Genomic DNA, 17,559 nt, shown 5'->3' on the forward strand with positions numbered 1-17,559 from the left:
AATGTACAGGCCGCTACCCTTGGGGGGGAAGTCTATCCCAGACATTGCCATGAAGCTGCTGTGCATCTTCCTGACCTCTGTACTGAGAGGTCTTGCTAGAGCACCTGAACCACAAATCTGGACTTATTTCCCCAGGTGTTGGGGAGGTAGGGAGTGTCAGGGAACCAATACGTGGAATAGGAGGATCCTTATGCATGACCGGAATCCCACAGGACACGGAGTAGCAAAGGGACAATCCAAAAGACAAAATCCAAAGGCTGGGTTGATAAGGGAGGCAGAGGGTCCGGTAACGAGAGATATTCAAAACAATTCAAAGGCAAAATCCAGAAGGCGAGGTCAAGAGGCGGAAGCAGAAGATTCGTAACGGGAGATCAGTCAAAAAGTTAGGAAACGTGCACTGGAGAATACTAAGATAGGCTTCTCAACAGTGAGCGTGGGAAGGTGTGCGAAGGGGGTTTAAATACTGAAAGGAAAGGGGTGTGATTGGATGATTGTTTAGGGAGTGAGAATTTGAGGAATCTGATGCATGTGAGAATGTGCTGGGATGAGATTGGGAAGCAGAGGTTCCGGGAATGTAACGTCGTTTGCGAGGGAGAGTGTGGGGCGTGACAGTACCCCCCCTTTAGGGTCGGCTACTGACGACCTCAGAGAGCGAGTACGAACAAAGTCATCAATGAGGCTACGATCCAAAATATCTTTCTCCCAGACCCAGGAACGTTCCTCAGGACCATAGCCCTCCCAGTCGACTAGAAATTGTTGGCGACCTCGGAGCCAGCAGGCATCCAAGATCTTATTGACCGTGTAGGAAGGCAGACCGTCAATGAGTCGTGGTGGGGGTGGAGGTGGCCGAGGCCGGGAGAGGGGGGATCTGTGGTAGGGTTTCAGGAGAGAGACGTGGAAGGAGGGGTGCACCCTGAGAGTTGGAGGAAGAGCAAGACGATAGGTTACAGGGGTGAGCTGGGAGAGGATGCGAAAAGGTCCAATAAAACGGGGTCCCAACTTATGTGAAGGCTGTCTAAGGGGTAAGTTTTTAGTAGACAGCCAGACAAACTGTCCTCGTCGTAGTCTGGGCACAGGTCGTCGATGACGGTCAGCGGTGGTCTTCTGCCGCAAGGAGGTCTTCAGGAGGGCGGATCTGGCTTGTCTCCAAATCCTCTTGAGGAAAGTGAGGCGCGTCTGGAGGCAGGGAATATCCAAATCAGGGATAGAGTCCGGGAGAAGAGAGGGTTGGTATCCTAGAGAGCAATAGAAGGGAGACATTCCAGTGGTGGAGGAAGAGAGAGAGTTATGGGCATACTCAGCCCAGGGGAGGAGAGAGACCCAGTCATCTTGAGAAGCAGAGACGTAAGATCGAAGGTAAGTAAGAAGGTCCTGGTTGGTTCTTTCCGTCAGTCCATTGGATTCAGGATGATAGCCAGACGTGAGAGATGTGGAAGTCCCGAGAGATTTGCAAAAAGTTCTCCAGAATCTTGAAATGAATTGAGGTCCTCGATCTGATACAATATCCTCAGGAATGCCGTGAAGTCTGAAGAGGTCAGCCATGTCTTGAGCAGATGGAAGGGCAGGAAGAGGAATGAAATGAGCCAACTTCGAGAATCTATCTACCACGACCATAATGGTAGTTTTGCCTTGACTCTCAGGAAGATCTGTAAGAAAATCCACTGAGATGTGGGACCAAGGTCTTCTAGGGGTTGGGAGTGGTTGGAGTAAACCGGGCTTCTTAAGACGGGAGGATTTGGACATGGCACAGATGGGACAGGCCTGCACGTACCCGGTAACATCAGTCCTCATAGTTATGGCCACCAGAAATGTCTAGAGATGAATTCCAAGGAACGTTTGACACCGGGGTGACCTGCAAATAGTGAGTCATGACCCCAGCGAAGAACAGTGGAGCGTATGGTATCAGGAACAAAGAGTCTGTCTGGAGGACACTGGGGGGGAACGGTTTGGTTGTGAAGTGCACGTTTGATTTGGTTCTCCAGGTCCCATCTAATAGCAGCCACAATTCTCTCAGGGGGTATAATAGGTTCAGAAGGGTCCAAAAAGCCAGGAGGATCATGGAGGCGAGATAGGGCGTCAGCCTTTATGTTCTTGGATCCCGGTGTATAAGTAATAAAAAAATGGAACCTAGAAAAGAAAAGTGACCAGCGGGCCTGGCGTGGATTCAAACGTTTGGCAGTTTGTAGGTAAGAGAGATTCTTATGATCCGTAAGAATAGTAAAAGGGTGTAGGGCCCCCTCCAACCAGTGTCTCCATTCCTCCAGGGCGAGCTTGATAGCCAGTAGTTCTCGGTCTCCAACATCATAATTAGTCTCGGCCCGGGACAATTTTTTGGAGAAAAAGGCGCAGGGGTGGAGGATACCCTTCTCTCCATGACATTGAGATAATATGGCACCGACTCCGTTGGCTGAGGCATCCACCTCGAGAATGAATGGAAGGTTGGGGTCTGGGTGACGGAGGAGGGGGGCTGTGGTGAACAGTCTCTTGAGATGAAGGAAAGCTTGGTCTGCCTCAGGAGTCCATTTCCCTTGATCAGGACCTTTTTGGGTCAGGGCTGTAATGGGGGGGACGTCAGAGCTGAAATTCCTAATAAAACGGCGGTAAAAATTGGAAAATCCCAGGAAGCGTTGAATTTGTTTTAAATTCTGGGGGGTTGGCCAGTTCTGTATGGATTCAGTCTTGGCAGGGTCAATTTCAATGCCCAGGGGTGAGAGGATGTAGCCAAGGAAGTGGATTCTTTTAACATGGAAAGTACACTTTTCCAATTTGGCGTAGAGTTTGTTCTGAATCAAACGATGAAGAACCTCACGCACATGAGAGACATGCTCCTGGGGACTTCGGGAAAAGATTAGAATATCATCCAGGTATACCAGGACATATTTGTGCAAGATATCCCTAAAGATGTCATTCATGAACCCCTGAAAGACAGCAGGAGCATTAATCAGTCCAAACGGCATTACTTGGTATTCATAATGACCGTGGGTAGTAATAAATGCCGTCTTCCATTCGTCACCCTCCCGAATGCGGATCAAATTATACGCACCGCAGAGATCCAGTTTAGAAAAAATAGTGGCGCCCCGGAGTGATTCCAAAGCCGATGAAATCAGAGGAAGGGGATAACTGTTCTTGATAGTTATGTTATTCAGACCGCAATAATCAATGCAGGGTCTGAGAGAGCTATCTTTCTTTTTAACAAAGAAGAAACCGGCGCAGGCAGGTGAGGAAGAGGGGCGGATGAAACCAGATTCCAAGGACTCCTGGATATAATCTTCCATAGCCTGAGTCTCCTCGTTGGAAAGTGAATAGACATGGCCCTTAGGGGGTAGAACCCCTGGAATTAGATCTATAGGACAGTCAGATGGGCGATGAGGCGGGAGGGATAGGGCCTTCTGTTTACTGAAGGCTAGGTGTAGATCCGAGTACTGGGAAGGGATATTGGGGAGGTTATCTTGAGATATGCAGGAGACGGAAACTTTCTGAGGAAGCTGACAACAATGCAAAAGGCAATGGGAACCCCAGGCTGTGAGTTCCCTTTGTGACCAGGAGATGTGTGGGTTGTGAATCCGTAACCAAGGGAAACCAAGAACCAATGGGTGAGAAGGGGATTGAATGAGAAAGAACCGAATGACTTCCTGGTGGGTGGCGCCGATGCGAAGAGTGAGGGGAGGGGTCTGCCACTTCACCAGACCAGGGGAGAGGGGGGAGCCATCAAGAGTGAGGAGCCGAATGGGCTGGGTGACTGGCAACCGGGGAATATTCCAGGACGAAGCGAGTCCAGAGTCTAGGAAGTTCTCTTCGGACCCCGAATCAACAAAAGCAGAGAGAGAGATCTGTCCAGTAGTCCATGACAGGGTGGCTGGGAGAAAGAGTCCAGATCTGGGAGAGGAAGAAGTGACACCGGCCATAACAGCAGGTGGATAGGAGCGAGGAGGGCGACTGGGGCAGGCGGCTCGGAGGTGATCAGGGGAACCGCAGTAAAGGCAACGCCCCTCACGAAGTCGGCAATCTCTTTCCTCAGAGGTCAGTCTATGGAAGGAAGGCAGTTGGGAGGGTGTGGGAGGGGTCTGATTGTCCGACCTTCGCTGTTGAAGCCTGTGCTCTACTTCAAAAACTCGAGAAATGAAGGAGTCAAGTGATGGGAAGTCCTGGGGCAGGTGCACAACGTGATCCTTGAGTTCATCAGATAATCCAAGGCGGAAGTAGTGAATCAGGGCATTGTGATCCCAAGCGAGTTGAGCAGCCAGAAAACGGAATTCGGAAGAGTAGTCCTGAAAAGAGCGAGATCCTTGAGTAAGGGACGTGAGGCGTGCAACAATGAGATGGCGAGAGTGCAACTGCCCAAAGGCAGATTGTAGAGCTGTCTGAAAAAGGTGGAAGTTAGCAGTCTCAGGAGCGTTTCGAGAGAGCAGATGTCCAGCCCATTCCAGAGCTCGTCCAGAGAGGCAAAATACCATAAAAGCAATTCTTTCTCTATCGGTGGGGAAGCAGTCTGGGCGGATGTGGAAAGCCATCTGACATTGAGTCAGAAAGCCCTGACAACTGGAGGAGTCGCCATCAAATTTTTCCAGGAGGGGAGGGGGTAGAAGATTAGTTTGTGTTTGAAGCGGGGGTGCAGGGGCAGGAGCTGCAGGTGGGGGAGACAGTGGAAGTGCAAAGTGGTCAGCTAGTTGCTGGACTGCAGTAGTTAGCAGGTCCAAGTTCCGGGAGTGTTCAAGGAGAATAGAAAGTTGACTCTGGTCCGCTGGATCCATTTTAATATGGCTCACTATTCTGTCAGGGAACCAATACGTGGAATAGGAGGATCCTTATGCGTGACCGGAATCCCACAGGACACAGAGTAGCAAAGGGACAATCCAAAAGTCAAAATCCAAAGGCTGGGTCGATAAGGGAGGCAGAGGGTCCGGTAACGAGAGATATTCAAAACAATTCAAAGGCAAAATCCAGAAGGCGAGGTCAAGAGGCGGAAGCAGAAGATTCATAACGGGAGATCAGTCAAAAGGTTAGGAAACGCACACTGGAGAATACTAAGATAGGCTTCTCGATAGTGAGCGTGGGAAGGTGTGCGAAGGGGGGTTTAAATACTGAAAGGAAAGGGGTGTGATTGGATGATTGGTTAGGGAGTGAGAATTTGAGGAATCTGATGCATGTGAGAATGTGCTGGGTTCAATCAGGGATGAGATTGGGAAGCAGAGGTTCCAGGAATGTAACGTCGTTTGCGAGGGAGAGTGTGGGGCGTGACAGGGAGGTACTAGACCCAAGCTGGATTTCCTATTCTCTGACACATGTCCTGCAAGTTAAAGCACAGATAAAAGCATTTTAAGATCGGATCCAATTGGTGATCTTTCCCTCCGAGATAATGTATCAGTATCCAAAAACTGGAAGATCTTGTCATGCTTCATAAGGATTGGCTGAGCGTTTTAACAGCAGCTCAAACAAGAAAGGTGGGGAAACACACTGCCTCCAGGCTTCTGTGCACTGTTCACAGAGACTTAGGCTGGGATTGTGAACACATGTGTCAAGCCCTCCACTCATCCACCCCCATATGATAAGATCCTCCATCTGAGACTGAAGAAATGAAATTATATCTTTGTTTCACACATTGAATTGATTTATTCATGCTTTTATGACCTCAGTATTCTAAATGAGGTCGAACACGTGTGAGGGATCATTTTAGCTAAAATTTCCCTCAGTTCCTGTGTGAAATGTATCTTTATTTCTTTATGTCTGGTTCTCCCAAACCTCTCATTGCTGTCCTATGCTGAGAGACGATGTGCCTCTTCTCTCCAGCCTCACTCCATGTTGCTTTTCTCCCAGGTGACACTAGGCTCTCGCTGACATCCTGCCCCCCTCCAGCAGGGAGCTGTTGGAGAAGAAATTGGCCACGCCACTGGGTCTGGCCAGCAGGGGCTTCCTGTCTGGCTGGAGCCTGTAGTGGACAGTGGACCAGCAAAGTCACCAAGACCCCCGGCCTCCTGGACGGCACTGGCCTGTACAGCTGGGGCAGCACCCTGACACTGTCAGAGGCTGAGTGGTCCTCAGTGGGCACTGTGGTCTTTGAGGCCACCCACAGCTCCCAGACTCCCCTCTCATCACCCCTGAAGAAATCCGAGTGTACGGAATAGCCCAGCCCGGATTCTCAGCTTCATTCCCAGATTAGAACTGCAGATAGTGGTGTTTAACTGTAACCTGTTCGTACTGTGATTCAGAAGCAGAGGGCTCTCACCCCTTCGCCTGTGTGGCCCTTCGTCTTGAGCCAGTGACCTGCTTGTGTTAGACCCCTCTCATGTCTGAGTGTGGAAATGGTCTGTTGCTGCTAGTGACACAACAGTCAGAGTAATAAAGAGTTTTTGGATCATACTGTAAGCATCAATGTTCTCAGTATTATTGACAAACATTTTGTCTCATATTAGACTCCTGTAGCTAAACTGGTGGAGTTACTAATGATTTATTCTTCAAGATTCATCTACTGCTGGGGATCATTTTTACACAGTGTGCTAATGAATGGAGTTTAGAAAAAAAGTTCAGGAGGGATGACAAGAGCCAAGTTCAATCAGACTCAGCTCTCAGTAATTCAAAATCACCTCTGACGTCACTTCCTCACCTAAAACATTATAGATACTGTATGTGATCCCCTTATCTCCCTCTCATACATCTTTTTACATCCCTCCTCCACACCATCTCTACCTCTGCAGCTGCCCCTTGGTCACTCCTCACTCTGCAGGGGGTCCCTGCCTCCCCGTTCTCTGGCCAAAAGGACCAGGACGGTGAAGCCAAATTTTTACTGAACACTCCAGAAACCTTCTTGGGTGTTATTCCCTGTGGATATTCCCTTGTGTGTGTGCCCTGTGGTAAAGTTGGCTATGATACACACTCACACTCGTCTCATCCCAGAGTGAAGACTGACCCTCCGAGCAGCAGATTAAAAACTAATTACTGTCAAATGTGTGCTGCTGTACGGGCTACTACCTGTTAATGCAAATCATTTTAGGTTAGTGGATCACTAACCTCTTGGGATAGAAGATCAGTAGATCTGTAGATCAGTAGATAGTAGATCAGGAATCTGTCATTTACATGTACGTGCTAAAAGCTCTTCCTTTAGCCAGTTTTAAAGAATGATATGTGTTTTTGAAATTTGATTGTGTCTGATGTTCTTCAGTGTGAATTGACCCCAGACTATACCCCAATTTGCAATGTGACTCAATGGTTCTGACCCACTGTTTTGTTCCTTTTGTATGAGGTCATTACAAGCACCTGAATGAATAAAATGTCGCAATATTCACAGATACCCTGAAAAATACACACACCTGTCTTCACAAAATTGCAGTGAAAGAGGTGTCAGACAATATTTTTAGAGCAGCAAAGAAAACATCAGCTTTGCTATATAAGAAATGGGTTTACAGAATTTTACAGTGCAATTTCTTCCAACTTGAGAAGGCTAGCCTGTCTGGAATACTACTTATGTATGATTCATAAACTGAACATTAATTAATCCCAACCTTTCCAGTTTTAGCCTTGAAACTTGAGAGTTTATCATTTTTCCAAACAAGCATTTGAGGATACAGGAAGAAAGCAGGAGACAGCTTCTTTCACAAACAATTGTAAAATCTATCTAGATTTTTCACATTCTTTGTTTTTTTTGCAACACTGAATATTTATCTTGATCACATTTTTTTAAAGAAAAGAATTAGTATCCATGTGAGAAAAATTGTAGCTTTTCAACACATCATGTTGTAACATCTTGTACATCACTACACAGTATGTACACATACAAAAAAGAAGATCAAGCCTTTTACAATCTCTCCTCCAAAAACAGACAGTATCAATTGAAGTTCACAGACAATGGTTCTGCAGTTTAATATGTGATCTTGCTGTTTTAGATAGTGAGGTTGCCTGAATGGCTTTTTACTGTTTGTAATCTGTGGTGCATTTAATTACTGTTATTTCAACTGTAACCATAGTCAACAACCCATGTTAACACCTGTGTGTGCAAAGCACCAGTGAACTTACAATTTAAGAAGGGATTCGATGTGCACAGTTTCTGTGCTCTTGAAACACTGCCACTGGGCAGGAAGGCTGCAGGACTGTAAGATATATATTAATTGGGAAACCAGGCAGAAACCACGGGGATCTGTTGGGAGAATCTTCTAGGATCACTTCAGTACTCCAACCTTACAAGGGTTGCTTGTGTTCTTCAAGGCTCTTACTCACTTCACAAGGGGAATGTTGTTTTGTTGGTGGTGTGTTAGGATAGGAAATGGAAACAAAGAGCATGTCTAGTCAAGGCAAGATCTGAATGAAATGCAGAAAGACACTGACCATGACATGGAGGAGGAATCTTTTGAAAGAGTCTTAATGGATTATGGATCATATTGATAATCCAACCAGCAGTTTCTTTTATTATTGAAGTCATCATTAGGATCAAGGATATTTATCACTTGCCAAGAGCAATGTTATCTCTTATGTCCTAAAAGAGGATACTCATGAATTCTTTGTTTATCCGGGATGAGGAATTAAAGGCCATTTACTGACTCATTAACTTTGGAAGTGGGACACATCATCAGATAAATACAAAGAGAGACATCATCACGGAGTCTTGGAGATCCAGCTTGATTTGGTCTTTGTGTCAAATGAGTCTTTGACACATGGCTTCTGTCCAATCCATGCTGGACAGAGTGAGCAGCACACAAGACAGGAGCAGACACTGGGCTAAAATTGTTTCTAAGACAACAACAAGAATGCTGGAGACATTCCATAACTCATGGAGCGACCTTTTGCTTTAGAATCCTGAAGGATTTTACAAATAATGACTGAATGGTCCTGAAACTCCTTGGTCCAAAGTCCATTCTTGACTGTATTTCATGGAAATAACTTACATTGGCTGGAAACTGCATTCTTTACTGACCTTGACATGGAACTGAAATCAATGTTTCACATTTGTAATGTGGGGTCTTTGGATGTTTTTTAAAAACATTCTGGATAATTATTATTTTTATAGGACTGTGGATTCATCTTGGAATACAGTTTATCACAATCCTCAGTAAAGGGATGAAGGTATGTTAAGTGTACATACGTCACATGTGAGTCAAGAATAGTCTGTGATCAGAAATGACCTTCAGGTGTTATACAATCTACTAAAACTTCAGCAGTGCATCTGGTGGATATACTGTGCTGCACAGAACTTACATTACAAATGCTTCTGTCAGCAAAGACAAATTAAACAACCTTGATTTATACATATACCCAGATACCTTTAATTTACAGTTTACATTCAGGTATCAGGATCAGGCAGGATGTCCTTGTTTAGTAACATTTGGCTCGAATGCAACAGCAGGCTGGCTTTCAAAGTGACGTTTGCTCCAGTCTTCTGCTCTAAATAAACCCCAACTTCTTCTCTTAAAAGTGGTCATCAATTGAATAATACTTTGTTCTATTTTCATTGTCATTAGCTACATTTAACATGTATGATGTCTTTTTAAAAATGAGGATAACGTTTAACTGTGAAACAGAAAGCTATGAAAGTCTCTCTGTAAGTGTTCTGCACTTCATGCATACTTGAATCCATAGGATAGTGATAGGCCTCATGTTTGTCCTTGAAAATAAAGTCTGATTGAACTTGGCACTTAAAAATGTGATAAAGACAAATTACGTGTTATAATTGCAAAGCTTAAAGAAAAGCATTATTGGCAGTAGGCAGTGTATTGAAGAGCAGGGTCTGCTCTCTGCAGCAGCAGGAGGTTTTTGTACAGCGTCTCTATGGCAGTGAAGCACTGTGGTACACTTTCGGACAAGGCACCAAGGTGGTGGTCAAATGTAAGTGACTTCTCTTCTTTTATTCAACTCCGCAGGTTTGTTTGTCTGCTCAAATGTTTTTGTGATGTTTTAACTGTGATCCTGTGTGCTTTGTGCCTCCTAAACTTGGTCATTCTTAACTGATGTACAGAACAGAATATTTATGGTTGAGGAGGGAAATCTTGACAGGACAGAAGCTGCTTCAATCGAGCTTCTTCTGTGGCATTTTCCTCTCTCATGATCCTCAATGATCTTGAGTGACCCAGACTTCTGGGCTGGTTCACGAAATTAATGCTGATTCTTTCACAGGGAAAAGAAGCTTTCACACACTAACCCTCTTTGTAAAAAGATCTAAATGTAGAGTTTGAGAGTTGTTTTGGGCACTTAATGAGAGAAATAAAAGAGGAAAAACTCAAACTCAGCATGTTCATTTCTAAAAGAGGTATTTTAAACTCATCTTAACTGCAGCACAGTAATATCACCATTAACAAAAAGAAAGGTATTAAAGTATAGTGATTACATACTGTAGAGCAGGCAGTGCACTGGAGCGCTGGGTGCTCTTTCTGGAAGTTTTTGTACAGCCTCTCTATGGTAATAAAACACTGTGGCTCACTTTCGGACAAGGAACCAAGGTGGTGGTGAAATGTAAGTGACTTCTCTTCTTTCTCTCAACTCAGCAGACTTTTCTTGTCTTTTTAAATGTTTTTATGCTATTTTAACTGTGATCCTGTGTGCTTTGTGTCTCCTGATCTTGGTCATTCTTAACTGATGTACAGTATAGAATATTTATGATTGAGGAGGGAAATCTTGACAGGACAGAAGCTGCTTCAGTCGAGCTTCTTCTGCGGCATTTTCCTCTCTCATGATCCTCAACGGTCTTGGGGGACCCAGTGTTTTGGGCTGGTTCATGAAATTAATGCTGATTCTTCCACAGGGAAAGGAAGCTTTCACACAAACTTTCTTTGTTAAGAGATCTGAATGTATAGTTTAATTAATGCTCTTAATTATAGTGACAAAAAAGGTGAATACTTAAACTCAGCATGTTCATTTATAAAAGAGGTATTTTAAACTCATCTGAACTGCAGCACAGTAATATCACCATTAACTACCTTGAGATGCTAAAGTTTAAGATTCCAAGTGATCATAGAGCAGGCAGTGCACTGGAGAGCTGGGTGCTCTCTCTGGGGGTTTTTGTACAGCCTCTCTATGGTAATAAAACACTGTGGCGCACTTTCGGGCAAGGAACCAAGGTGGTGGTGAAATGTAAGTGAATTTTCTTTCTCTGATTCTTTCTCTCAACTCAGCAGACTTGGAAGTCCTGGAATTTTTACATTTCAGCAGTATAGAATCTTTCATTTCTCCTGGAGCCAGACTGTGCTTTTACATTATTCTTTAGATCCTGTTTCCTTTCTGAATCAGTGTCCTATGTGACATGTTCAGCTGTAATAATCACTATCAGCCGTGTGCTGTGTTCAGGTTGGCTTTCAAAGTCTTGTTCTTCAGGGAACAGTTTGCTCCAGTCTTCTGAACTCTAAATAAACCTTTTCTTCTCTTAATTGTGGTCATCAATTCAAAAATACTTTTTAATGATGTTTAAACAGGTAAGAATATTTCCACTCATAGTGTCAGTGACTGGAATCTGTTTTATTGTTTTCTTATCCTTGTATTTTGTACCAGGTTGCTAAAAGTAAGTCAAGGTCAGGCACTTCACTTACAAACTTTAATTTTCAATGCAGGCTAAAAACAAACTGACAAAACTCCACTAGTACTGCTGCTCTATTGAATTCCTATTGCCAGACAGATTTGACATAAAGACTGTAGTGAGTCTAATCACTGCAGTTCACGTTCAGACAGGAATGGCAAAGACAATTGTGTTTCTTTTTCTTTTATTGTATTTGCTTAACAGAGAAAAGCAAAACATCTTTAGGCTCTGAAGTGGTTTTTAAATATGTTTAAAAGGAATTACTGGGCAGTTTTGAGCTTCTTCAGAAGTAAAGCTATTTTTCAATACTGATCTGTAGGCAACAGAACCTAACCGAACAGGAGGCTGCTGTCACTGTTGAGGGTGAGGTTAACTGGCATTTTAAAATTCACCCCGGTTGAGAAGTATGGTTTTCTAAAGATACTGTTGTTTTCTCCTTAGACAGAGACATGATTTAATGAAATAAATTATCAAAATTTAATGTCTACTACTTCTAGTAAGACCAGAATACAGTTGGAATTTACAAATCATCATCATTATTTTCAATATTAAATTAAATTACTTTCAGTTGATTAATCATCTTTGCTATAGTAGTAATTAATAATGATGTTGATATAAGTATTAAACAGTATAAATATAAATAGTATAAAACCTGTATATTCATATTTTTGAAAACTTAATCATGGACAAACTGCAGGTAAGTCTTTTATAAATTATTTTAATAAATATAGGAATTGATGACTTCTAATATACAGATCAGCACGGGATCAAAAGCTTTGAAGTTATTTCATTAACCTTGGGAAAGTATTTGAACTTAAATCTTCAGGTTTTGTTGCAGCTGTTTCTTCAGACACATTTTCCTCTGCTGTGCTGCTCAGTAAAGCATGAAGTGGAACACAGATGACAGATCCAGCGCAGTTGTTTTTTTTTAGTAATGCCTAATGATAGTATTAAACTTCAAGTTATATAGAAACTTCAAAAATAATCTTAAAGTGCATATACATTGCAAGTATGTTATGTTTACACAATTCTTGTTGCAAGGTGTAACAAATGAAAATTATTCAAGCACTAATTGAGTCCAGACCAGCATCACCCTGTGATCAGTCTCAGCTAACAATTACCTCCACAGCTGAAGTTTAATTTACAGCGCTGAGAACTGACACTTACAGTGTAATGTTTAATAAGATCCTGTGAAGTGATATGTGTTGCAGATATATTAATACATGTTGTCTTTAAATTGAGAAGATTCTGCATTGGCTTATTTCGAGTCTTTCATGCAGACAATCCTCCTAAAATAATCACTATTTGTTGATTCTGAATTTCAGCAGCAGGTAGAATGGGGTGTTAGTTCACTTGGTGGCTCTGTCTAAGTGTCAGTGAACTCATAGGAAACTGGGCTGGCCAACTCTGCAGACCTGTCTTCTCTGTATCAGAGGTGAACAGGCTGCTCAGGGTCACAGCTTGGAGTCCGGGCTGGTCCAGGACAGCTGGTGCAGAGAACTCAGGCGCCACGATTCCAGAGACAGGTCATCAGAACCTCAGAAAGGCTCCAAACAAGCACAGACCTGTCCTGCTCACTAGGATACTTGTAGCACATTGATCTGAGGATGTCAAGGGGCTTCTTTGAAAGCACTCCCGTTTATAATATGTGTAACTTAAAAAAAATGTATTGATGTTAATTATTGAGTTTTAAAACTACAGATACAGGAGTAGGAGAAAGCCTGATCTTTGTTTAGAAGTGCATGTGGTGTTTCTAGGAGTCCCAAAGCAGTTTGTGTGTTGGTGCAAAGTTAGTGAGGCTCAGTCTCCTGCTGGACACCAGTCCTGACTCTCTGCCCTGCTCTGTCTTGCTCTCTCCTAGCCGGGGCCACCGTGAAGCCTACAGTGTCGCTGTTCCCCCCGTCCCCCAGTGAGCTGTCCGCCAACTCGGCCACACTGCTCTGCCTGCTCAGCGGCTACTCCCCCGAGGGGGCTAGCGTGGAGTGGACGGTGGACGGCTCCAAAGTGACCAGCGGGGTCCTGACCAGCGCCGAGGAGGGGAGGGACGGCAAGTTCAGCCGCAGCAGCTCCCTGAAGCTGAGCAAGGCCGAGTGGGAGGCCAAGGAGTTGTACGTGTGCACGGTGACCCACGACAACTCGCCGGCCTCCTACAGCGTCCACAGGAGTCAGTGCACGGGCGCCGTGGCATGATGCGCCGGGCCCGGCCAGGCTCAGGGCCTCTCTGCTCAGCCGCTGTCCTGGGAGAAGAGGGGAAGAGCCGCCCTCCCCTTGGCCCCAGTGTGTCTGCAGATCCTGTCGAGCCATGCAGCAGCTCAATAGCCTCGCATGTTAGTCTCAGCCTCTGGCCGTCACTAGAGCTTGTCTGGTAACTGGTGTGTGTTTGCGTAGTCTAGGACATTTTTCATTGTTTGTTTCGCTCTAGATGTTCAAATAAAATATTGAAGTCAGAATCTGGAGTTGTGTCACTTTGTGTGCGTTTGAATTTCTGAAAAGGAATATAAGAACTCCGGGCTGAAAAGGGACCCTGTTTGACCCTGTGGCACAGAGACAGAGAACAAGAGCCTCCATATCAAAGGCAGCTGGCAGATTTTAACTGAAAGACAGGGGGTCAAAGTCAGTGAGAGGAAACTGTCTTCTTATTACAATAAAAAGAATAATAGTTTTATTGATTTTCCTGACATCTTCATCATCAAAATTAAAGAACTGCAAAATATTGTAGCGTATTGCAGGTTCTTTCTCAGAACTAAAGAACAGTGGAGACGCGATTAACCAAGCACTGGCTTTATTTTACAACCACACCAAAAACCAAACACAGGATCTACACACACATGAGGAGACTGACGAACACGTACACACATTTAGGGTGGTAATTACCTAACAACACACTCTACTTTTACAGGACTACACAGGGCACTAGAATTACTAGGACATTATTTACACAGGCAGGGTCAGCCGCTGGTCATCGTGCTGACCCTCAGACTCTTCCCGGCTACCACTCCCAGCATGCCCAGCGGTACTACGAGCGCCTAGGGGCGCTTCCTCCTCACCACCAGGCGAGGGCGTTACACTGCCCCCACCTGAAGCGTCTGGCGTCTCGCCGACGTCGAACACCCCCCTCAGGCTGTACTCGTATTCGGCCAACTGCTGCGGAACCCTGCGTGAGCGGCCGCTGCGCCGCGGTGACGGCTGGCGATCCACGGACGCCCCACTATCGGCCGGCTCCGGCCCCGGCTGCTCCTCTGGAGCCTCCCCACACGGCTCCTCCTCCCGGGCCCGGTAGGGGGCCAGGCGGTCTCGGTGTAGGACCACCACTCTCCCCCGTGTTCGCAACCGGACACGGTAGCAGACCTCGCCCACCACCCCGAGTACCTCAGCGGGCCCCTCCCACGACGGCGCCAGCTTAGGACTGAGGCCTTTGCGGCGCCGCGGGTTGTACACCCAAACCGAGTCCCCGGGCTGGAAGGCAGGCCCCCTGCAGCGCAGGTCGTAGTACCGCTTCTGCCGGACCCCCGCCTGTGTCAGGTGGGTCCGTGCAAAGCTGTGCACCCGCTGCATCCGCTGCCGCAGGTCCCACTCGTAGTCCGGTCCAGCCGGCGGTGCCGACCCGTCTCCGGGCGGCGGGCCGAAGACCAGGTCCACCGGTGTTCGCATTTCCCGGCCCAGCATGAGCGAGGCCGGGGTGCACCCGGTGGATTCCTGGACCGCGGTCCGATACGCCCAGAGCGCAAGGGGGAGGTGGCGGTCCCAGTCCCGTTGGTGCCGGGACACCAGGGTGGCCAGCTGGGTGGCGAGCGTCCGATTAAACCGCTCTACCAACCCGTCGCTCTGGGGATGCAGCGGGGTGGTCCGCGTCTTAGTAATCCCCAGGCGCTGGCACACTCTGGCGAAGACCTGGGACTCGAAGTTACGCCCCTGGTCACTGTGTAACTCCTCCGGCACCCCCAGCCTGGCAAACATCCCCTCCAGCAGTGCATCGGCCACCGTGGGGGCACTCTGGTCCGGGAGGGCGTAGGCCTCCGGCCACTTCGTAAAGTAATCCATAGCCACCAAGACGTAGCGGTTCCCGGCCTCGGTGCGCGGAAACGGGCCCAAAACGTCCACTCCCACCCGCTCCATAGGAGCCCCCACCTGGTGTTGTTGGAGGGGGGCCCGAGAGCGCTCGGGGGGACCCTTCTGCGCCACGCACACCGCACACGTTCGGCAGTACCGCTCCACGTCCCGGTGGCAAAGACCCCAATAAAAATGGCCTCGGAGACGCTGCAGGGTTTTTTTACCGCCGAAGTGCCCCACACCCGGTTGGCCGTGCACCGCTCGGAGCACCGCCCCGCGGAGCGACCGAGGCACCACCAGCTGCCACCGTACCTCGCCACTGGAGGGTACCCGCCACCCCCGGCGCAGCACCCCGTCCTTTACCTCCAAGGCCTCCCACAGGGCGCAGAGGGCCTTGACGGACTTCGGGTGCGGGGCGAGCTCCTCTCGTGTAGGCCGCACTCCTGCTGCCCTCCAGCGGAGCACCGGGCCCACGTCAGGATCAGCTGCCTGACGCTGCGCCAGGTCTGGCAGGCCCACCCCCAGCGGCCCCTCCCGGGCCGTGGCCGCGGCGCTCACCCCCGCCACGGTGCGGACAGCCTCCTCACGCTGCTCCCGCCGGGCGCAGTGATGGCAGTCCGCGGCCTCGCAGGGGCGCCGCGAGAGAGCGTCGGCATTGAGATGGCGAGACCCCGCACGGTGCACGACAGTGAAGTCGTACTCCTGCAGGATCTCTATCCATCGCGCCATCTGTCCCTCTGGCTCCTTAAAGTGGAGCAGCCAGGTGAGGGACGCATGGTCGGTCCTCAGCCGGAACCGGGTCCCGAACAGGTACGGCCTGAAGTGGTGGACCGCCGCCATCACCGCCAGCAGCTCGCGACGGGTCACGCAGTAGTTCCGCTCAGGCCTAGTCAGAGCCCGGCTATAGTAAGCCACTACGCGCTCCCCATCCGGCCCCTCCTGCGCCAACACCGCCCCCACCCCCGAGTCACTCGCGTCGGTGTCGAGTATATACGGCAACCGCGGGTCGGGGTAGGCCAGCACGGGGGCTCCCACCAGAGCTTCGCGCAACCGGCCAAAGGCAGTCTCACAGCCCGAGTCCCAGTCAAAACGGCGGCCCTTGTCGGTGAGGCGGTGCAGCGGGGCGGCGATGCTGGCAAAGTCCCGGACGAACCTCCGATAGTACGAGGCCAACCCCAGAAAGCTGCGGAGCTCCGCGACTGTGCGTGGAGTCGGCCAGCCCCTCACTGCGGCGACCTTACCTGGGTCCGTAGCCACCCCTCGCGGTCCAACAACATGTCCCAGGAAGGTCACCTCCCGCCGCAGGAGCTCGCACTTGCGGGGGTTGAGCCTCAGGCCAGCACGGCGGATGCAGGCCAGCACCGCCTGGAGGTTCGTCAAGGCCTGGTCAAAACTCCGTGCATGAACCAGCAGATCGTCCAGATATAACACGCACTGGTTCCGCGGGACCGATGCCAGCACCCTCTCCATCAGCCTCTCGAACGTCGCCGGGGCATTGCACAGGCCAAAAGGCATGACAGTAAACTGCCAGAGGCCCTGGCCGATGGAAAAGGCCGTCTTCGGGCGAGCATCGGGAGCAAGCGGTACCTGCCAGTAGCCGCAGCGGAGGTCCAGGGAGCTGAACCAGGTCGACCCGGTGATGTAGTCCAGGGCGTCATCTATCCTCGGCAGGGGGTAGGAATCTTTCCGGGTGACCTCATTCAGCTTGCGGTAGTTGACGCAGAACCTCCACGAGCCGTCTTTTTTTTTTAACCAGTACGGCTGGCGCCGACCACGGGCTCGCGGAGGGCTCAATCACCCCCGCTGCGGCCATCTCCCGGATCTTTTCCTCGGCGGCGGTCCGCTTGGCGTGGACCATGCGTCCTGGTGGGATGCGGATGGGCCGAGCGTCGCCGGTGTTGATCTCGTGTTGGACCAGGGCAGTGCGGGTGCAGTCCTCATCCCTCGCCGCAAAGAGGTCTTCGTTCTGGGCGAGTAGCTGCTGGAGCCGCTGCCGCTGGTCCTGATCGAGGCCCTCG

At 48.4% G+C, this 17,559-nt stretch overlaps 1 gene segment (V, D, J or C); it reads left to right on the forward strand.

Annotated features, from left to right (window-relative positions):
- The first annotated feature begins 1,083 nt into the window (after positions 1–1,083).
- Positions 1,084–13,941, forward strand: LOC102688492 (Ig kappa chain C region, B allele-like). The segment is given in 3 exon segments: positions 1,084–1,226; positions 9,671–9,810; positions 13,353–13,941. Coding segments are annotated over 3 exon segments (612 nt in total).
- The last annotated feature ends 3,618 nt before the right edge of the window (positions 13,942–17,559 follow it).

This window comes from Lepisosteus oculatus, chromosome 18 (genome assembly GCF_040954835.1).
Source record: "Lepisosteus oculatus isolate fLepOcu1 chromosome 18, fLepOcu1.hap2, whole genome shotgun sequence".
NCBI classification, from domain to species: domain Eukaryota; kingdom Metazoa; phylum Chordata; class Actinopteri; order Semionotiformes; family Lepisosteidae; genus Lepisosteus; species Lepisosteus oculatus.